The sequence below is a fragment of the Melopsittacus undulatus genome, chromosome 4 (assembly GCF_012275295.1).
Source record: "Melopsittacus undulatus isolate bMelUnd1 chromosome 4, bMelUnd1.mat.Z, whole genome shotgun sequence".
NCBI lineage: Eukaryota > Metazoa > Chordata > Aves > Psittaciformes > Psittaculidae > Melopsittacus > Melopsittacus undulatus.
Window position 1 is genome coordinate 11,175,984 of NC_047530.1, and position 23,576 is coordinate 11,199,559.

The window sequence follows — 23,576 nt, forward strand, 5'->3', positions numbered from 1 at the left end:
AGTTGGTTACCATTATACATTTATTGTACAGCTGTATTTCAGGAACATACTTTTATCTTACAACTAACCAAAACTTGCCAGAAATTCATATCCATGTACATTTCTTCCTCCCATGGGAGGAACAGGGCAACAGCAGCGGGGAGCCTGAGCAAAGAGACACTGTGTACACCTGGGAAATGACACATGGTGCCAGAGAGGCAGCAAGGCAAGCCTGGTGCTAAAACACATAAAACCACTGCAGGCCAACTGATACCTGCACAAGAACACTGCTACAGAGGGGTGTCCAGACAGTTTGCTGCATATGAGAGGAACAGTAAGTGCTGAGCTAATAAAATCCACAACGTTCATCAAAAAGAGGAATCATCCTGTTGTTCTTCATCTGATGAGTCTGTTGCTTCTGTCACAAAGAGCTTCCCTGCCAGAGAGGGCTGTGTCACTTCTGTAAGAAAAACAGGGTTATTTTCGTGCGTGTGCCTAAGCTCGATAAACAGTTACAGAAGGTCCAAAAGGCAAAGGTGCTTATGAGAAACACACTGCAGAAAAATTATTAAACAGACTGGGGAAACCCAACAAGCCAGTGGAGATGTAAAAGTTAGGTGAAGGAGAGTGAAATATGATGGCGACTACTTACTTTTACGGACTGGGAAGGTCCTGTGGGATGCTGGCGTACCAAGCACACCTCCAGCCTGACAGGACAGAAAGGACCCAGTGAGACCACAGTGCAGCATGGGATGGGCAGCAAAGCCCCAGGGGCTGACACAGGTTCTGAACCATGATGGAATTCAATTGCCCTGTTGCTGTGCTACATTTTCACTAAAGGTTTGAACTGTTCAGCTGCCATAAATGCTGTCACTGACATTTCTTGTCTTATGGGCTCTCAGCCTTTCATGGAAAAGTCAGAAATAACAAAATCTAGGAAACTGAAGGAATAAATACATAAACTGAGGAACTGATACAAAGTGAGCATTATTGTTTCCTACAGTACAGAAGAGCAGTAAAAAAAAGTAACAGGAACTTCATGGGTACCTATAGGTCACCATTGCAAATCCTGAAAAGCATTTTTAATCCTGACAATAAATAGCTCTTTCCTAACAAAAAACTTTTCTCTGAGAAAAGCAGATACAAAACCCAGCAGTGTGGGAGGAAGTAGTGGAAGTTTCCTGTTTTCCATCTTGTATATATACACTCATCTGTGGTCCCAGGATTCTCCTGCCTATTGCTTAGCTAAGGCTTGCATTGTTAGGGTGAAGCTAGGTGGCATTCAAGGAAACCAGGTTTATCACCTTCTTCTTGACATTGTCCCAGGTGCCTCTGCTGCCCTGCCTGTTCTTCTGCATTCTGAAGACGTACTTGTCGTAATCATTCCTGCAGGGGTAATTGAGCAAGTTAGTGTCACCAGTGTGCTGACCACAGAATCCGCTGGACACAGTTAAAGATGTTACACATACCGTTCTAATTCAGCACTGCCATTAAAACCAGTCATTGGGCAATTAAATATCACAGCACCTCTGGGAGTGTAACACCACAGCAGCATTGGATCAGATCCCATGCTAGATCTCTAAATGGAAGTACCAGGCAAAGCTTCACCAGCTCCCCAGGTGAGATGCATTTCTTGTCCATTAGATAAAACACCACTCACACAGCAAGTTTCAAGATTATTCAGTTTGTTTCAGAAAAGCCTGAAGCACCTTGATTAACAGGGTCAGACTCAAAATGAGCAGAGAAACCACTGCTGAGGCTGAAGCCCAAATCACTGCCTTCTCCAAGAGTAAAAGGACACATTGTTGACATGGGTTTTGCTGTGCATGCTTAGTTGAGTGGCTTAAAGGGCACAGACAGCCAAAGGAAAGGGCTTTCATTAAACAAACCCCTCAAGGACCACAGGATTTGCTATGTGTGCTCCAAGTCTGAAAGTGAATTGGTGTCCCAATTCCAAGAATGATTTTCTTGGGTGACAAAAAACAATCTTGGGGAAAATGAGAAAGGAAGAGATTAGCAGAGGAATAGGAAGCTGTAGGAGCTCCTACCTGTTGATGGGTACCAGCATACCCGGGCTGATATGCTCACACTGAGGGGTTTTTGCCATAGGGAGGCCAGCCGAGGAAGGTGTGATTGGGTTGTCCGTAAGTGCAAAAGCATCATCATCATCATCATCTTGGCTTCCCCAGAATGTTGGCAACTACAAAGTCACAGCAGAGCAATTAATGACCTGCCCTTTGTAACAGAAGTCTGCTGAAAAGGCAGTTCACAGGTCTGGCTCAGCAGCCATAGCCCACAGGCCCTGCACAACACTATGGACCGTGATTGTGTCCCTCTTTCCCACAGAGAGCCCCAGACTCTATTCTCCCTTCAACAGGCAGTTGCTCTCTTCCCTTGCTTACTTCAGCTGCTTTTTTGACATCTGGAGATGCAGAAAGGAGCAATGTGCACAGCAGATAGAACACAGGTATGCAAGGACTCGAGAGGGTGGCCACACAATGCCTCTGTCCAGCACTTAATACTCTCATTGATGCTCAACATTTTCCTGGCCTTTTAGGTTGTGACTACACATGCAAAAATATTTTTTGATTAAAATTACAAGCTCAAAGCTGACCATTACTATCTGGGAGGAGGATTTCAGGATAACTCAGTGAACTTCTCTAATTCTGAAGAGAGAACTGGAAAGGCTCAGAGAGAAGTAGTCATGATGATAAAAAACACAGCTCCCCCACTCAGGAGCTGCTGGAACTTAGCACCAGAAATTGCAGGTGCAAAGAGACTGTACAGGTTCAAGGAGGAGCTGGTCTTGTATATGAAGAGGAATCCATCCACAAATAAGTCCTAATTTTACACATGGCACAAGCCAGGAAAAATGAATTTTGGAGGAACAGGATTAAAATCAAGAAAAAAAAAGGGGGAGCTCTTTTGAACAACTGGCTGAATTTGTATTCTGCCACAAGAGGAGTCTCCTGTAGAATCCCTCTGCAGAACCAGGGTGTCTTAGACAAGGATACATGGCCTTTTTCATGGCCAACCCACTTGCACTCATCATGGGGATTTCTCCACAGCATTGCTTATGGAAAGCAATGCAATTACCACTGCTTAAATTCTAACTTGCCCATAAGTGTTACTCTACTTATGGATGTATTCTAGAATAAGAAATGCACTGGTGCTAAGAAAACCCACCAACAACTATATGAGGAAATACAGAGGTGCCATTGTGTCCATCTGGAGCTGGGGCACTAGCTTTAATAGGCAGAGCTAACTTGGGCAGAGAACAGCAAAGATGCACCATGGACTATACGTAAAGAATTCCCTACAGAATAAAAAGCAAATAATTCTCTTGCTAATTAAGTGGCTTTCTCTACAAATGAAAACAGGCTTAACTGACATTGAGAGATAGACAACGAAGCTGGTGAAGGGCCTGGAGTACAAGTCTTATGAGGAACAGCTGAGCGAACAGGGGTTGTTTAGTCTGGAGAAGGCTCAGGGGGAACCTTATGGCTCTCTACAACTACCTGAAAGGAGGTTGTAGTGAAGTGGGGTTGGTCTTTTCTCCCAAGTAACAATTGACAGGATAAGAGGTAATAGCATCAAGCTGTGACAGGGGAGGTTTAGACTGGGTATTAGAAAAATTTCTTCACAGGGAGGGTGGTCAGGCATCAGAACAGGCTGCCCAGGGAAGTGGTGCAGTCACCATCCCTGGAAGTGCTCAAAAACTGTGTAGATGAGGCCCTCAGCAATACAGTTTAGTGATGATCATTGCAGTCCTGGGATAATGGTTGGACTTAATGATCTTAAAAGTCTTTTCCAACCTAGATGGTTCTATTCTATGACTCTGTGAGAGCACATACTCACACTTCACCACAGTGAAGAGGAGGCTTATCACAAAGAAACTGTAGCACTCACCAGCTGTAGCACCGGGTGCTTGGTGCAGCTGGCGGCTGCACATGGAGCGGGTGGAAACACCCAGCCTGCACTAGATGCTAAAACTGAACCTAACCAAGGAAAGAGGGCAACTCTTCAGCCCAAACAGGAGAGAGGAAGTAAACAACAGGCAAGGATCAGGACAACAACATAACAGAACTCCCACAGAGAAACCCACCCCCAGGCAGCAGACTGTTTTTGAATGCTAGATGTGTTGAGAAGAGGAAGAAAGAAGATTTTACCTTACTTCATGCTGAGTATCAGCCTGACTTTAAGAAGTCCCTGGTTCTACAGCACAAGGATGCATCCGCTGTTCCCAGGACAGCAGTATCACTGCACAGCCAACCCTTCCAGCAGCACAAGTTCCTCCCACACAGAGGCAGAAGGGATGTCCCCCCACCACAGAGCTGTTTAAACATCCATTCAGTAGCAACGCATGTCTGCAGAAGCCACACATTCCCACTGCCAGCAATTCAAATATTACAATAACAAACTAAGGAAATAAGCTTCTTTTCCCAAATTCACAAGATTTTATTGATGGAGCTGAACCAGCAAACTTGTAACACACCCTTGAAACACCAACCAAAAAAGCGCACTAATATACATTCTTTTCCCAGATTTACCTTTACTTTTCTATTCTGAAAGGGTGTTGCAGTGAAAACATCATCATGGTTGTCCTTCGGCAAATGCTCTAGGAAATCTCTCATCTGCTGCTTTCTTTTCAATGTTCCCACTTTGGCAGTTATTGTAACTGGCTCTTTCTTATCTACACAAATCAAAATAGTAATTGTTCTAAAGACATCACTTTAAAATTTACTAAATACAATCAGTGCTAGTGATAAAGAGTCCAGTCTGTCCTCTGTGGCAATGTCTCAGCTTCCTTATGATCCTTAGAGTTCTTAATTTATGCTTTCAAAAAGAACTTCTCTACTATATTTAAGTGGAAGCTTACTCCAGAGCCTGTTGCAAGTGTCATACCTCAGCCATTTTGTTATGATTTTAACAGAACTATCCATGCATTGGCATTTCAGAGAAAAAGATCCTAAGGCTTGTCGCCTGCTTCAAGAGGAATAAAGTGCTCAGACAAAGGCTCTGCTGCACAGAGATCAATTTAGTGTCCTCAGCATGAGGTTTATAGAATGCTCATCTCAGGCTTCAGCATACACACTTATATCCTGTCAGTGAGAGGAGCTGCTATCAAACAGCTTTCCTTCCCTAGGCACTTACTCCCTGCATGAAAGAACTGGACTGAAAATCTTACACTTTTCATTTGGAGTGTACTTGCTCTCTGCAAACATGAACTACTAACTTCAGAACTGGACACAGAACAACAACAGGTATGTCAGCGCCAGACACCCCAGCACACAACCTCGCTGTTCTTACTCTGTGTTGCCCTGTGCATCCAAGTGCCCCTTATCCTTTTTTTGAGAGACAGCTCTACAAGTAGTTCATTATCTACTAGGCCTCCAAGAACCTCTTAAGGTACAAACAGCTGTTTTCCCTTAGGTGTCAAGGCCAGTTTAAGACTTCCTATCATGCAACAATTGAAAAAACTGTAAGAATATCCTTTGTCTTGTTACTTCACAGTTATTTATGCTGTCCTCCAAGCTCTGCAACAAAGCAGAAGGTAACAGTCTTTACAGTCAGACCCTGATGAGTGTTTGTCTGTATCTGTTATTCCATAATAAATACGGAATTTTAGATTATTTTAAAATGACAAAATACCCAAAACCAACAGGTCAGTACCTGTCTGTTCTGATTTTCCTGGAGCTGTGGCCTTCCTTTTGGAACCTGTTGCTTGTTCTGCATATTTCTGTTGGCACTCTTCAGCAGAGCGAGACCCAACTGCCATGGCGACCTCCACCCAGAAGCCATTCCTGTGCTTTGGAAATGATGCAATGGCCCTGCCAAGAGAACACAGCCACAGCCTTCAGCACACTGCAGGACTTGCACAGCACTGCCAGGGAAAGCATCCAGAAAACAGCTGCCCTCCCTGGAAAGGACACTGATGTCTACAGTATCTTCTTCAGATGCTTTTAAAGCATGCAAATTTATTGGGATCATTTAAGGTAACGGCACCATTACCTATTATTCTCCTATATTTGCAGCCTCCCCCCCCCACAAAGACAGGAGCTCATGCCTTTTCAGGTTTCTAATCTAAAGAAACAAGCTCAAACTGGTCATTTTACTACTTGGTGTATGTATTAAATACTGCCTAAGAATTTAAGTGATTCGATGATGTTTTAATTAAACATTTTGGCAGCTAATCTCTCCTTTACAAAGCTTAAATACATAAACACATAATGTTTAACATTTTATTCCATTAGGGGAGAGAATATACACCCTCTGACATACATTCTAAATCATAAATATGAACACTTTCACTGTATTATTTGCTTACTTGTTTTTTTTCAATTTTACTCCTAGGAATGCTTATCACTTTTAGCAAGTACAATTTTTGAAAAACAGGTACAATTTTTGAAAAAGAGTAAATTCACAAAATTTCACCTAATATCTGTGTTCCTCTCACTTCACACTGATTGCTGTGGAAGGAGCTGGTTTAGGCTCACACATCTACAGTGTGAATCCTAAAAACCCAAATGCAGATCACTCAACCCACACAGCATATACCTCCCAATGCCCAAGAGAAACTTTGCCCTGTGAGGACAGCGCAACCACTTGCCTGTAGAGCTTCTGTAATTCCTTTTCAGACCAAGCATCACCTGCCCTTGGAAAAAGCTGTAGAGGTTTCTGCACCTTTTTCCTCTCAGATTCTCTTGATTTTGCTGAAGGCTTGGCAGTGTTAGAAACTTTGTAGTTTGTTTTTCTATCAGATAGTTTTAAATCCTTTTCTTTTACGTTAAACTCCTCTTCACTGCTTTCAGAATCAGTGTCAGGTTCAATCAATCTTGGCAGTCTGGTTCTGCTTGTTGTCCTCACAGCCTTATCAGGCAGGTGGGAAGTTCTAGACCTAGTAGGTGTTTCTTCTTCGAGTAAATCAGAACCATCTTTGGATTTGGGTACACTTTGCCTCAACAGCACATTATAGGTGGCAGTCATGTGCTTTACTATCCTTTGCTCACAGGACACCTTGTTTGCATCATCCTGTGACCTTCTACAGTTAGAGGAAGGTTTAGAGTTGTGAATCTCTGGTTTCAATAAAGGTTTAGTTTTCCTTTTGACAGAGAGTGCAATATCTTCACTGGATTCCTCTTCCTCATCTTTGCTTGACAGTTCTTCTGCTAAACGCTTATCTTGCTGACGTTGTTGGGATGACCTTAAAGAGTACTGGTAAGCCTCCTGATACATTGTCAGTTCTCCATGTTCCGCTCCTCTATTTTCCTTTGATGTTGCTGGGGTTCTGATACTATGTTTGTTTAGTGCTCCAGCATTTAAAGGAGTCAGCTTAACAAATAGCTGTTTAGTTTTTGCACTGTTGACTGAACTATCACTTGCATCATCAGATGAAACAAAGCGCCTGGCCTTATTGCTCCCAGTGGATTTGGCTTCTCTTTTGGAACTTATACCTTTCTCATTGTTTTTCCCTGCAAAAGATGATGTCAGTATAACACTACAGACTGTAACATAAATCATTACTGCGTTCTCAGGCCAGCAAAGACTAGCCTGTTGCAGGATACCAGGCAACCCATGCTCATTAAGATCTGCCAACTGCTTTCTGTTATAACAGGCTGTAGCCCCTAATGTTGTCAAACATGACTGAGTAAAACCAGCACCTAGTGAAGCTTCCTGAGATCACCACACCTCTTTTCCCATACACACATCTTGGAAGGATTGAGTAGAGGCCTCTGCCCTCATGCATACACTCCAATGTATTTGGCAGTCAGTTTTTCAGGAACAAGAGGGTACACAATACAGACATGACAGCATGTCCTGGCAGATAGGCCAGTGCGCTGCATGGCAGTCAAGAAGCAAAAATCCATTTACACAACTTTTGTAAAGAGCACATCACAGAAAATTGGTTATAAGCATTGGATTTGCACTGAGCAAGTGTCCCTCTGCTCAGGGGGAACACAACTAGCAGTGGGAGGGTTTCTTGCCAACAGGAGACATCCTCTACCTGCCCAGTTCATTTCCATGATGGACTGCCCCCAGATGACTGAAAGGATTAGAATTATCAAGGCTTCAAAAGGGAATCATAGAACAGTTAGGGTTGGAAAGGACCTTAAGATCATCCAGTTACAACCCCCCTGCCTGGGCAGGGACACCTCACACTAAACCATACCACCCAAGGCTTCATCCAACTTGGTCTTGAACACTGCCAGGGATGGAGCACTCACAACCTCCCTGGGCAGCCCATTCCAGTACCTCGCCACCCCAACAGGAAAGAATTTCTTCCTTATATCCAGTCTAAACCTCTGCTGTTTAAGTTTCAACCCATTACCCCTTGTCCTGTCACTACAGTCCCTAATGAATAGTCCCTCACCTGCAACCCTGTAGGCCCCCTTCAAATACTGGAAGGCTGCTATGAGGTCTCCATGCAGCCTTCTCTTCTCCAGGCTGAACAGACCCAACTCTCTCAGCCTTTCTTCATACAGGAGGTGCTTCAGTCTCCCCATCATCCTCGTGGCCCTCCTCTGGACTTGTTCCAACAGTTCCATGTCCTTTTTATGTTGAGGACACCAGAACTGCACACAATACCCATTTCATTTATTTTAATTCATCCAATTTAAAAAGTAAAGCCAGAGCAGCAGTTCCCTGGACTGGTGAACTCTGCTTCTCTTCAAGTTCTCTCCAGCTAAATGTTACACCGAGAGATCCAAACTACAGGAGCAGGAGCTTCAGAACACTCATAATCCCTTCAATTCCAGTTTCTGATAAGAAGTCTGTTCCCATTAGTAAATAACATGATTTACAAACATGGTTTATATTTGGAGCTGTAGAACTGGGCATTTACACTATGGTAATTGGTTGACTGCTGCTTTTATGAACCCTAAAAGACTTAAAATAATTTCTTTGCATTAACAGGACATCACCATACCACTCTAGCACCCAACTCATAATCCCACTAATTCTAGTCAATAACTTTAAAAACCAAAATAAAACACAAAAGATTTTTTACCTTTACTTTGTCTTTCTGACATTTCTTCTGTGGCCTTTGTTAGTTCCTTTCTTTTATTCTTCTTTGAGATGGAGCTTCTCTGTCTTTGGAAATTTTTACTACTATACAGCTTCAAAATAAAACAATTTAATCTAAATTTCTGCAAGAGTTTACATATCAAGCCTACTGACATCAGATCTGAAAACACCAAATGTTTACAAGGACTGGGAGACTGAAGTCACCTACATCAACTGGTATCTACTAAATACTATGTGAAGGACACAGGTGCTTATGCAAATGCATACAACCAAAGCAACTTAGCCAGGATTCCTTTAAATTTAAATATCCTAAACCCCAAATTAATATCTCAAGACCTAGAACTGCTTGAGTTGGTGGTTAATGAACTGAGGAAATATCTGGTCCTAACAGATGTGAAACCCCACATGGGGAGGGGTACACCATGGCAGCACTGACAACCCTGTGCCAGGTAGTTTGTATTATGGTACTACTGGAAACATTTTACCTGTGAACCCCGATGATGCAAACCAGTCCATCTGCAGCTCCCTCTCAGATAAATTTATCTTTCAAAAAAGAACACTTTTGCAGAAGTAATTTCCAGTGATTCCCATTCTACAGACAACAATTACCTGATAGTACAGAGATTAAGACTATTCTTTGGTTTAAAATATTTCTATAATGCTTTCAAGTTTTCCTGCCTCTTCAGGTACTTGAAGGAGCTGGACTCTTTCTGTGAGATACCTAGCCAAGTATATTCATTATATTTAAGATACATTTAAGTAAACAATTAACAAAAGAGTCTTACCATGCTCAAATAATCGGGTCCACCATATTGTATAGTAACATTTAGATCCTGATCAACAAACTCACGTTGCCCACACCAAAAACTCAGTGGTGGTTTAACAAGACGGCCACTCCGAGTGTACACTTGGTCACTCACTATGGATTTGTGGTTTGGTGTTGTAACTGCAAGGAAAAAACAAGGAATCTAGTTTTGTCCCCAGTATTGTATTGAAAATTCAGCTTTGTGGACTTCACAAGCATAGCAGCAAAGTTGCATTTAAACCAAACCATTTGCACTGTCTACATAGAAAATATAAAACTTAGGACAGTGTTCTGTTGTCCTTTTAAAAGTGCTCAGGTTAGCACTGAGCATAGCTTAACATGACTGAACTTATAATCCTCAAAAATTATAGAATTTACTCTTGTGGACTTTTTATTTTGTTTAGAAGTCTATAAATACTGTAGAAGTCATGTAGGGCAGTAGAATGATAAAGAAAAATGATCACACTGAATATATCCTAACTGCAACAAGAGAAAAAATGTAAGAAAATTGCTTTTATAGTGTTAGCAAGAAAACTTGATTACAGTATTAACAACTAGTACCAGGAAGTTTGGCAAAAGCCTTGCTGGAACTATGACAAGATATTAAAAACAAGTCAGAGTTAAACCCAAAAGCTATTTGTGTCCAGAACAAAGCTGAGACTGCATTACAAGGCAAAGGAAAAAACAGGAGGATCAACAGGTTATGGCTTTACACCCATTTCCCTTGGAAACAAAGCCAATGCCATGAATTATTCCACAGTCAACTCCATCTATCCCTAAATAGCAGTCCCTATACCTCCACTATGGCAAAAACATTAAAATGTCATAAAATGAAACTCCACAAGGACTTGAAATGATTTAAAATTAACCTAGGTGAAAAAGGCACTGCAGGGAAGAGTCCAAGGATGGAGCTGTGATAGAGATATTAAATCCCACAGGCATCCCCAGAGGGACTAAGAAGAGAGTACATTATGCAAAATATCAACTAGAAAAAAATTCAGTCAAGTTTGCTGTCAGGATAAATGGCACCGAAGTCATTGCTTTCAGCTACTACAGATCAACCAGGCTGCTGCTCCTTTCCTAGGGTCAACCCTGAGGGCAGCACCGACTCACATGGTATACAGCAGCATACCAGAAATAAGACAAGTCAGTGCTTTTGATCATTGTGATCTAAGGGAACACAAAAAACTCCACCCAACTAGTCTGTTACACTTCCATACAGCCTGATTAACAGGATAATCTTCTGATGGGGACAACAGCTCTCAAAAGCACCCCAACTTTATTTCTGAAGAAAGGATTATTAAATACTCACAAGCGTTTTCACTGTTCTTCGGTAATATGTCATAGGTGGTGTTCCTGCCTTCAGGTGTCTTTACACCTCCTGCTGAGCCTTTTCCATTTTTCAACACATCAACACCTACCACTGAGTCACTTTCTTCATCTTCATTCTCAGCACTATTTTGTTTTCGTTCTTTCCTAATGATTTGGAGGACACAAATAATAAAACATCTGACAGGTAAAAGGGTATCCTTCCAAAGAAGCAACAAGTATGTGCCTGGAACATAGTCTTCATGCCCACATCTACAATCTTTAATACTCCTCTAGAACAGTATTCTTAAAAAGCAAAATCTCAAATAATACTAAAGAGAACATTGCAATGAAACGGAATCTCCAAGGAAATACCTTCTTCTTTCCTCAAGAAATTCCTCCACATATTCCTTCCATTTTTGGGAAAAACCATATGTAAACCTTTTGATGAAATGGTAGGGAAATCCTGTTTGAAACAAAATCAGCATTAAAAATAGCTGAGCAATACTTTTAATCACAAAGGGTAGCAATAATATCCAGTACTATTATAGTTTTGTAAGTACCTCAGAAGCAAATCGCATCTTTAAACACACTAGAGACACAGGCTGCAGAGAATAGCATAGAAAAGTTAACCTAGGATAGACTAATTACACTGGTTACAAGTGTCAGTTTCTGGAGACAGCACTCGAGTTTCCAGGAACCAGAAGCATACACATTCCTGTTCCTCTCACTGTATTGACACAAGGCTTCTTGGCAGAGTACTGCAAGTTCCGCAGAAAGTCCAAGGCTTTCAGGCTCCAGCTACATCTCAGCTGTTTCAACTTGCACAGAGTTTGGACTAAATTGATCTTTAAAGTTCCCTCCCATATCTAACTATAAAACCATTCTGTGACAGATGTAAAAATATCCTTTCCCCACCACCTCGTGCAACACTTTACATTTACCAAGACTGAATGTCATAATTTGAACAGCCTCTCAAAAGCTCTTAAAACATGCTTTGTGGCCAGCACTCATCCCTACCACCCAGAGAAACTTAGCAGCATGAGGAGACAGCTACTGCTTCCCAGCTCATGTTCTTTTCTGCTCCACAGCCCACATGCTTATGAGACTTGTTTTATTCCTCCCATTTTATATTGTTATTTAAGCCCACAGAGGCTCCTCCTTCTCATCACAACAATATTTTTTATCCTTACTAATCTTCCCAGAAGTCTTTCTAGAGGCTCAGAGTGTACAGGCTCTGCCAAAGTAGTCTTTCACCATTGTGAGTTATTACTTCATCCATATGATCTGTGTAGATGTCTGACTCAATATCTCACTATACATCCATCAATCCCACACAATACTAGTTTTTACTGGTTTACCCTATACAAACGCCAAATGCCACATTCCTTAATTTCGAGGGACGTGAGAAACAACTTTCTTAAAATGCTTTGTATTACCCATGTTTCAGGCCTACAGATATCAAAGCAGGTTTCCTGTGAGGTGTTACATGCTAGTCATTTCATCCAAGCCCCTTAAGAGCAGCACATCCATTTGTTTTTTACACAGACTGGATAACACATTTCCTGAAGATCAGGACAGGCTCTACACAAAGCACAGCAAGTGCCATTGCAGAAGTACAGCCTGGAATGGAGCAAGTACCACAGAGGTTGTGTACCTCAACCCTCCTGTGGGGCAGACTGTGGGACATCAGCCACAGACAGCATCTTTCCTGGAGCAGAGCATGGACAGATAATAGCCTGTGCTGTCCCTCACATGTTTTCATCAACAGTGACCAGCAGTCAGATTTGGGAGCACACCTGGAACACCAGATTGTGAACAGCACTTTGGATAATGAGGCAGAAGTAGGCAAGTGCCTAGCCAGTGCTGTTACTGCAACGTTTCATTAATGATTTCAGTGCTTTGAAGAGTCACCTGCAATCTTAGCAATACATCAGTCAAATGTTTTCCACAGGGAAAAGCTCTGTACCGGTGCAGCTTTGTTCACAGACTGATGGTTCCACCTGCTGCCCCCTCCAGCCTCTCCTGGCTGCCAGCACTGCCCGTTTAGGGAAATCCTCATGTTAAGCTTTAGCTGCAACATTTCTCTTCCTCTCTACCCATGTTAGCTTATCTTTAACTTCTCTTTTGATTCATATATCCATACTGAATCTGTTCAGAGTATTTCCAGAGTATTTTCCACACAAGCCCCATGGTAGGGTTTTGTGTGTTGGTGATGTTGAGAGACAAAGGGGAAGCTGAAAAGGAAGGGCGATTTGCACTAAGTCCAAAGATCAGAGGAACTGACCCAGCAGTCGATTACCACTTAGGCTTAGGAAATCTCTATGGTACTTGAGCACTCTGCCCAGAAGTCTCTTGCTTTCACTTTTCCTTTCCAAAATATTGAAATAAAATCAAATACAAGTATTTAGCAGAACTAATTAAAAAAAAAAATCAAGTCAGAGAGCAGCCAAGTCAGATATTTATCAGAATGCATCCCAGTAAGGCAAGTGAGAAGAAAAATATTAAAGCCAGACACATATCTGGATGCCTTGTGCTTGGACCAAAATGCCAAAGAGTGCATATGTACTCCTTTAAAGAGTGTGATCACACACACAAGGCACACCTTTACTCCATCTAGGAGATGGACAATCTTTACATTCCCAGAGCTGCCTGTAAGCACTAACATGGCAGCTTATTTACTAGTGAATATGACAGAGGATGCATGTGAAGCAAGAAGAATAAAGCCTGACCTAGCTTTATATATAGATTAAGTTTCCTTTAAAATTCCGCAGGCTTCAAAACAATCTAGAGCAGGAGGCTTAGCTGGATTTGGTATAACGTACCACTTAGACCCTAAAGGTGGACCAGTTTACTAAATTATAAAGCACTGACATCAGAACTGCCTGCAAACAGAAATACCATGTATCGTTGCAGAACTAGTCATTTACTGACAGATAGAATGCAAGCACCAGAGTAATCTCACTAGTGTATAACAATCCTACTTGAATGTCTTAGCGCTGTTTAAATGCCAAAATATTAACTAAAATTACATGAAGTCTTATCTTAGCAAAATCAGCTTCTTTAGAAGAATGTACCAATTAGCCAGCTTCATGCCCTGAGAGCCCTGTCTGTAACTGCAGCACCCTAAAAATGCCAGCTACCATTAATAGATAGTGTTCAGAACTCTGTTGCTGGAGTTACTTCCCAGCAGGTGCTGAATTCCCACTGGGCCCAATTAGCAGGGCAAGACAAAGCATTCGCTGCAGGAGTATGTTCAGTCATAAATCTAAAGCCCTTCTTAGTTTGTAATGTTACAGTCATCTTCTTACCTTCTTTTCTCATCAAAGCTGAATTAATTTTTCCCTGTAGCAAGCAGATACTGCCAGTTGATGTTTTAACTTGGTTGCGTGCTACGCGTTCAATAATGGCATCACTATGCCAAACCACATCTTTCGTATCTCTAAGAAAAGACAGATAACACGAAGAAAAGAAATAAAACATCGTTTTTATAGAAGAAATAATTTAAAACTAGACTACTGATATTCTGCATAAGACTGGCAGTGTAACATATGTTATGAGCAATACAGACACTGTGCTAGGCTTTCTTTTGTTAGCTTGGAAGAGAAACAGTTCTGGCCTTGTCTAATACTTGGACAAGAGACAGAACAAACGTCTCCACTACTGCAAATGTTAGTCACAGAAAATGGGCTTAGCATTAGGCTGCAGAAGCAGAATGAACTAAAGGGCTCTCTCCATCTAGCTCATTGTTGCAGTGATACCATTATGCAAGTTACAGAGCAGCTCAAATGTGTATCTTCCCCAGGAAGAACACCGGAAGAAGGAGCCCTAATACATACAAAAATTAGAGCTGTTTAGAAACTATTAAGGGACTTCTCCATGAGAAATAAAAATCAGATTCAAACATAGAGTAGAAAAATCTGTATTTTGGGGGTTTGAGGTATTTTGGGGGGTATTTTTAAACATACTTTTGCAACAGTAACCAACTGATCAAACTACAGAACTATATTAGACAATGAAATCCAAGATGACAGTGAAAACATGCAATTGTATAACCTGTCACAAGCCAATTCAGGGAGTCTGTGACGTAAGTAAAAGAAATATGTGTAAGCAACATGCATCGGATACACACCAACACAGATGAAAAGAAATATGTTGCTAGTAGTCAAGGGTGTAGGGTGAGAGGATCTGTTGTTTTCATACAGTCATGAAACAAATGTCAATTCCTACTGCAAACCCTACCATAGGGCATGCAGCCTCCCAACATCCTCAGTAAGCTCATAGAAGTGTTTCGTTTGACAATGCTACTGCTGTTGAGACAAGTTCTGAGTTTTCAGTAGATAAGTGTTAAATAGTTACTAACTACAGAAAGAGTAGAACACTCTTTCCTCAAGGTTTATTTTCAGTGTCTTCAAACAACTTTATTGAAAGCTAAAACTCTGTTGTTGACACTTGTTTTCCAGCTGTTTGAATACAATCTGACCAAAACTGTAACAAAAACACCCAGAGTCAGTTTTCATATGGAACAGGTGCTGCTGTAGGAGTAATAGTGCCATCACAAATAATATGGAGGGATACCTGGCTGATGGCAGACTGCACTAACTTTGACTTAAAGCAGACACAAAACATAATTTTTGTGAAATGAAACAGAAGCTCCTAAGACCCCAAACAAACACCAGTTTGGGGGATCTACCAAACACATTTATTCCTCTTAAGCTCTATGACTGACTTGGGGCTGGACTATGAAATAATTATTTAACCCACAGTTTCCTGAATATAGGCACTCTACCTCTGGCACCCATAAATGAAATCAGTCTCTTCCTTGATAAAGAAGTTTAAGCAATAATATCACTTTGTATTTACCAAAGCCTAAGAATAAGTTCCATGAAGGCACAGCCCAGGACAACCATGGCTCCTTCTCCCAGCACTTCTCAGCCTCCAGCTGCGCAGCCACTCATACCCCATGCACAGCTCTGCCATCCTGCAGGCTCTGAGCAAACAGGTTCAGTGTGCTTAGCTAAAAGCTAGACAGCTATGGTTGTAAGATAGAGTAAGAGCTGCCAGCACTGCCACAATGGTTGACATGCTGCAAAGGGACGTGTTCCTCATGGCTGGGGGAAAAGCAGCAAAAACATGTGGAAGTGCTTCCAACAGTTAGCAAGATACTCCAAGAATACAAGTCTCAAACCAGGGAAAGGTGGCACAACTTTTCTAGCCCAGATGCTAAAAGCACATCAGCATGTTTTACTTTGCATTTAAATTAAAAAACTATTCCTTACTTCAGTTTTCCTTCAACACATATTGCAGTGTTACCATCCATCACTTTAATTCTCCAGCTGGTTAGGCAAATGTTTTTCTGTTAAAAAAAAACAAACAAAACCAATAATTACATCACTGTTTAATTAGACTGAGCTATGAAACTTCCCCAAGGCTTTAGCAAAACAGAAATTAAGTCATGCATAACCCGAGATATTAGGCATCATCCTCCAGACTAGAGGATCTGCAGTTATATACGTAGGTATTGAAGCACAATCAAGAGATGAAGTCGAATGCACAAGTGAAGACAGGAATTTAAACTATATAAACTTTGAGTAATTTAATGTTGACTTTCAGAAGACAGTCATTAGCCAAGATGTCAAGCAAATCCAGAAAGCTCCTCACAAAAGATACCAACACTATGCCACACCTCTTACACTTTGGCATCTGTCCTCCATTACTGTCCAAAGTTATCCATGAAAAAATAAAATTGTATTTGTTAGTTACATTACTGCTAAACTTCAGACAGTATTGAAATTACTATATCCAATCCTGCAAACTCCTGACACATGTACAGCTGCAAAGCCTTCATTTTGCAGTAAAAAGCCAGCTGTACTTGAGTCAGTTTGAAAAACTGTGAAGCATATTCCTTTCTTTTAAAAAAAAGCTCCCTGGAAATTTTTAACACCTGAAACCATCACTATTTCTCCTCACAAATTCAGTTAATGGACTCCTGATCTTGTCTTGAATGACGCTGGACCTTGTACCATCAGCCTTGGCCTCACTGAAGATGTTACCAATGATTTAACCCTATGGACAGCACCTTCTGATGCTCAGACTCATCGTGCCCAATAACATCTCTTCCAACATCTACTTAGCTACAAATCATAGAATGGTTTGGATTGGAAGAGACCTTAAGGATCATCTAGCTCCATCCCCCTTGCCATGAGCAGGGACACCTTCCAGTACACCTGGTTGCACAAAGCCCCATTCACAACCCCCATATTTGTAGGGGTGGAGCATTTATCACTTCTTTGGACAACCTGTTCCAGTGTCTTATCTAAATCAAAACTCTTCTAAAAAATAAAAATACAGGGAAACATATCAAACATGCCTGGCAAAGGTGAGGGAGAACAAAGCAATTAACCTGCTTAATTTCAATAGGACTGCAATTCCACAGATTTCTCCAGGAAAGAAAGTAAACTCAGTCCTTGGGAAGGTACACTTCCATCAGCCTCCTAGGGTAGTCCCTGAAGGATGCAACATGATACAAAATTCAGTTTTCCTTGAGACTTAGTAGCAAGACGTAAATACTGCCAAGCATGTCTTGAATTGAAAATAAGAGCTTCAGACTAGTCTCCTAGAAAATTTTTGTCCTGCTTAATTTAATGGAAGTTTGGATATCCTGTAGGAAAGCCAAGACTTTTACCTCCTCACAAGCTGTACAGGTTCAATTAACTAAGAACCATCCCCAGCCTAGAGCCAGGAATAATCTCTCCTCCCTGGCTTTGCATTGACAGCCAAGAGCTGGATTGGCCAGTGATCTGGTTTTATGTCCACCACACCAACACACAGCAGTTCACATGTTAAAGATATGATGTAGGAGGCTCCTTCAGGTAGAAAACTCTTTCAGCCGATACTGTAGCTTGTGAATACTAAAACAAAAAGGCTTCTTTTACACAAAAATGAAAGGGAAAAAATAACCCACAACCAGTAAGATAATATATATTTATCTTATATATATATATTATATAATATATAATAACATATATTCTCTTCTGAATCTTGAGTACTCATTATTCTTGACATAGAAAAAAAAAATAAACCAATAAATCACAACTCTGAACTACAGGCAGCTCACAGGAATAGATCAGTTGCCCTGAAGTTCTCCCACCTCTTTGTCTTCTTTGCCAGCAGCTTCATCTGTTCGAGGTTTATTCAAAGGAACTTTAGAGCCTTCTTTCACCTTTTGTTTCTGGGGAACATGAACTTCAGGAGAAGAGTGTGTGGTATTACATAAGCACTGAGAATTAGGCTTTTGAGAATTAGTCTCCAGCACCTTTTCTATTCCATGAGCAGCTTGCTTATTACTTGCCTGCAACCCTCTTCTGCACTGGTGAGGTTCAGTTCGTTTTGCTTCTCTATTTCCCCACCTTTTTTCTAACTCATCCCCATTTTTAAAAGGGGTAGAGTTTAAATTCACATAATTAATCATTGTATCTTGAGACATTTCATCATCAGCATCCACTGCTTCCATAATGAAATTATCCTGACCATCCTTATCAGTGGCCAGGTAGTCTGAAGGATCGCTCCCAAGCTGCTCAGGAAAAGCCGATTTGACTAATGGCTTCTCTGTAGCTGTGGAAGAAGGAATGTTCTGCTTGGCTGGGTTTGAAGGTGTTGAATCTGCCCATTAAAAAAAAAAGGAACAAAGATTAGTGATATTTGAGAACTAATAAACATGGTCATATATTAACTCAATTTTTAATAAAAGGATGCTATATTGATTAGCACTACAACAGCTGTGAAAGCACTGCCTGTGTCAGTTGAAGCCTTCTCTGAAGCTGTTCAAACTACCTTTTCCTCACCACCACATCAATACCCTTGCTGTTAAAGACTTACAGATGTTACATGTCCAAGCAAATGCATACCATACCTATTAACAATATCTCTTCACCATTCTTAGTATCTTTTCTTTAATAAAACCTCCTGGCAGAACAAATAGTCATTTCACAAAACCTCAAATGTCAAATAATTCTATCTTCCCAGAATACAAGATCTGGGCTTGCAACCCTGCTTCTGCTAGGCTGGGAGCCAGAAGCATCAGGTTTGAGTTTTCAGATAAACTTAGTTTTGAACACCACTAAGACATTGACAGGCATCATTTTCTTCATCTGCATTTTCCAAACTGGATTACCAGACAGAAGCACATACAGGGCTGTTATCAAGTAACAACATGGGGGAGAATTTCTTGCAGAGACAACAAACAAGAGGTTCAGAATTTTTTCCACCAGGTTTCTCATTTAAATGGCAAAGTATCATACCTAGCCACTACAGAACTCTTAACCACATCATGGGCCTAAAGGTGGATGGCTTTTGTTGTCAGAGGAGTCAGTGCACTCAAATGGACTAATGATGTCAAGCTTTAAGGTCAGAAGTCCACAGCCCTAAGCCATAGGTTTCTCGACTGTGTGGAAGACAACTTCCTTCTGCAAGCAATAGAGGAGCCAACGAGGAGAGGTGCCCTGCTTGACCTTGTGCTCACCAACAGGGAAGGGCTCGTTGGAAATGTGACTCTCCAGGGAAGTCTTGGAGGCAGTAATCACGAGATGGTCAAATTCGAGGTCCTCAGGACACTGAAAAGAGCATGCAGCAAGCTCACTGCCCTGGACTTCAGGAGAGCAGACTTCAGCCTGTTCAGGGACCTGCTTAGCAAGGTTCCATGGGATATAGCCCTAGAGGGCAAGGGGGCCCAAGACTCTTGGTTAATATTCAAGGATCACCTGCTACAAGCTCAGGAGTGTTGCGTCCCAACTAGAAGGAAGTGCAGCAGGAGGGCCAGGAGACCTCCTTGGGTGGATAAGGAGCTGCTGAGAAAAATTCATAGGAAAAAAGAGGTTTATAAAAGGTGGAAGCAAGGACAGGTGGCCTGGGATGAATACAGGGATGTTGTCTGGGAAGTTAGAGACCAAATTAGGAAAGTTAAGGCCCAACTGGAGCTAAACTTGGCTAGGGATGTGAAAGATAACAGGAAGGGATTTTATAGGTATGTGGCGGCTAAAAACAGACTAGGGAGAATGCAGGCCCCCTTCGGAAGCTTTCAGGAGAACTGGCTACACAGGACTTGGAGAAGGCTGAGGTTCTGAATGACTTCTTTGCCTCGGTCTTCACTGGCAAAGGCTCTGACCACACCACCCAAGTCTTGGAAGGCAGACACAGGGACTGTGAAAACTTAGACCTTGGGCCCACTGTACAAGAGGATCTGGTTCAAGACCATCTTAAGAACCTGAATGTACACAAGTCCATGGGACCTGATGAAATCCATCTGCGGATCCTGAAGGAGCTGGCAAATGAAGTTGCTAAGCCACTGTCCATCATATTTGAAAAATCATGGCAGACAGGTGAAGTTCCTGATGACTAGAAAAAGGGAAATATAACCCTCATTTTCAAGAAGGGGAAAATGGATGACCCGGGGAATTACAGACCAGTCAGTCTTACCTCTGTGCCTGGCAAAATCTGGGAGCAGATTCTCCTGGAAGGCATGCTAAGGCACATGAAAAACAAGGTGCTTGGTGACAGCCAGCATGGCTTTACTAAGGGGAAAATACTGCCTGACCAATTTGGTGGCCTTCTATGATGGGGCTACAAAAATAACGGACAGGGTGGAGCAGTTGACGTCATCTACCTGGACTTGTGCAAACCGTTCGACACTGTCCCACATGACATCCTTGTCTCTAAATTGGAGAGACATCAATTTGATAGGTGGACCACTCGGTGGATAAAGAACTGGCTGAATGGTCACACTCAAAGAGTTGTGGTCATCGGTTCAATGTCCAGCTGGAGATCAGTAACGAGTGGTGTCCCTCAGGGATCGGTGTTGGGATCGGTCTTGTTCAACATCTTTGTTGGTGACATGGACAGTGAGATTGAGTGTGCCCTCAGCAAGTTTGCCGATGACACCAAGCTGTGTGGTTCTGTTGATACGCTGGAGGGAAGGAATGCCATCCAGAGGGACCTTGACACACTTGTGAGGTGGGCTGATGCCAACCTCATGAAGTTTAACCATGAAAAGTGCAAGGTCCTGCACAGGGGTGGGACCAATCCTAGCCACAGCTACAGGTTGGGCAAAAAGGAAATTCAGGACAGCCCTGTGGAGAAGGACTTGGGGGTGTTGGTCAATGAGAAAATGAACATGAGCCAGCTTCAGTGTGCACTCACAGCCCAGAAAGCCAACCGTATTCTGGGCTGCATCAAAAGCAGCATGACCAGCAGGTCAAAGGAGGTGATCCTGCCCCTCTGCTCTGTTCTTGTGAGACCTCACTTTGAGTACTGCATGCAATTCTGGTCTTCTCAACATAAAAAGGACATGGAACTGTTGGAACAAGTCCAGAGGAAGCCACGAGGATGATCAGGGGACTGGAGCACCTCCCATATGAAGACAGGCTGAGAGAGTTGGGGCTGTTCAGCCTGGAGAAGGCTGCATGTAGACCTCATAGCAGCCTTCCAGTGTTTGAAGGGGGCCTACAGGGTTGCAGGTGAGGGACTATTCATTAGGGACTGTAGTGGCAGGACAAGGGGTAATGGGCTGAAACTTAAACAGCGGAGGTTTAGACTGGATATAAGGAAGAAATTCTTTACTGTTAGGGTGGTGAGGTACTGGAATGGGTTGCCCAGGGAGGTAGTGGGTATCCCTGGCAGTGTTCAAGACCAGGTTGGGTGAAGCCTTGGGTGGCATGGTTTATTGTGAGGTGTCCGTGCCCATGGCAGGGGGGTTGGAACTAGATGATCTTAAGGTCCTTTCCAACCCTAACTATTCTATGATTCTATAGTTAAACCGAGCCCAATGCCATCTGCAAGTTTCTTCATCCATTTTCACTGTGCCCAGACTACAGAGTGATGCTCTGCCAAGGGGCACAAGAGATTATAAGCAAGAAGGGAAACCCTTAAGGGAGTTTGAAATGTTTTCAGAGCAATAACAAGTACCTTTTTGCTGCTGCAGTTTCTTCTTTATACGAAAGAAGAATTTCTGAGGGGTTTCCATTCCAAGAGGGTCTACAGCTTTTGTGATCTGGTTCACAGGAATACGAGTGCAAATTAATTCTAGAAAACAGTACCAAAAAAGTATTTCTGAATTTGGGGAACAAAAGTTTTTATTGCGGGGGGCAGTGGAAGCAACATAAATACTTCATGAAATACTAATTTTTACTATACATGTTTTCTTCCCTAAGATGGATGATCAATGCCACTTTTCCCTTTTTTTCAGGGGGTTATAGCTGTTATGCTGCCTCAGCTGCATGCTATAAACACCCTCAGGTGGGTCTGATGTAACCCATCCCACAGGGATCAACAGGGGTTTGGATGTCCCAACAGGCAGGATGTGTTTCACATTAATAAAGTCTTAACAAGTAGCAGAAGTAACTGCTTGCTTTGATTTTTTTATTTACAAAGTGTATTTCTATGTTTTTCAAGACATTGCAACGGGTCGACTCCTTTCATTCATAAAGCACAACAGAGAAAGCAATTAAAGGCAGGCTAAAGGAGGGAGAAGATACCATGAAAGGGATTCTTCAAAGCTAAAGAAAGCGGAAGAAGTACACCACAGACATTTTAGCATTAAGCCCATAACCTAAACTTTTCTTACCACCTATCTGAGGGAAAGCCAGTAACTGGTACCGATATTTTCTACACCTGCAAACATGCACTGGGTACTTCTCCCAGTCCCCGGAGGGATCATGAGCTACATGCAGAGATCATACCGAACGAAATGTTAAACAGGAGACAGCTTTCTCAGGATAGCAAAGGGACGCACCTTTGCCTGGCTGGATGTCCGCATCGCGCACCTCGGCGGGCCTCTGCCAGGCTTCTTCAGAGGCATGTCCCTTTAGTTTCCGGCCCTCCTGCGCCTGGAGCGGCGTTAGGATCAGGTCGGTGCAGCAGCTCCTCTGCGGCGCCTTTCCCACGGGCAGCGCCAAATCCGGGTTTTGTTGCCGGGTCTTGGCTTTCATCCGCTGGAAGATTTTGGCCGGGGACTCGCTGGCGGGCGGTTCGCACGCCGGTCGCTTCGGCCACCGCCCGGAACCGGTGCCGATCTTGCCGTCATCCAGAATCTGCCCGCCGCAGGTGCTGCCCGCCAGCAGCGTGGAATGGAGGACGCTGCCGGCCGCCATCCTCCTTGAGCAGCTCTCCTTGCAGCCCGCCGGATCGGCGCCGGCTCTGTCGGAGCCCTGGCTCCGCAGCAGCTCCTTCAAGGGGGTCAGCACACCGGGAACGCTGTTAAGCGGTACTGACCGGAAAGGCAGCGCTACCCGGCTGCGGGCGGAGGCCCCGCCGGTGCCGCGGTTCGGGGTCACGATCATCCCGGCGCAGCAGTCCCGCCGCTGTCCCTCACGGCGGCCTCAGCCCCAGCGCCCGGCCGCTTTCTCGTGCGGCCTACGAACGTCCCCGCGCCTCTTCATGCACCCGCAGCGCCATGAGGGCGCGGGCG

The 23,576-nt window shown here is 42.9% G+C and overlaps 1 protein-coding gene across 1 annotated transcript; it reads right to left on the bottom strand.

The window, feature by feature from the left end:
* Window positions 1-6: 6 nt before the first annotated feature.
* MIS18BP1 (MIS18 binding protein 1) lies at window positions 7-23,576 on the bottom strand. The gene is made up of 16 exons (XM_005145483.3): window positions 22,902-23,576; window positions 22,076-22,192; window positions 18,267-18,778; window positions 16,396-16,472; window positions 14,428-14,558; window positions 11,492-11,582; window positions 11,121-11,284; window positions 9,789-9,949; window positions 8,987-9,095; window positions 6,590-7,451; window positions 5,653-5,810; window positions 4,530-4,672; window positions 2,028-2,179; window positions 1,284-1,365; window positions 632-686; window positions 7-439 (listed from the first exon to the last, which is right to left on the bottom strand). The coding sequence occupies exons 1-16, from the start codon at window positions 23,446-23,448 to the stop codon at window positions 348-350; spliced, it is 3,453 nt and encodes a 1,150-aa protein (XP_005145540.3). The 5' UTR covers window positions 23,449-23,576; the 3' UTR covers window positions 7-347.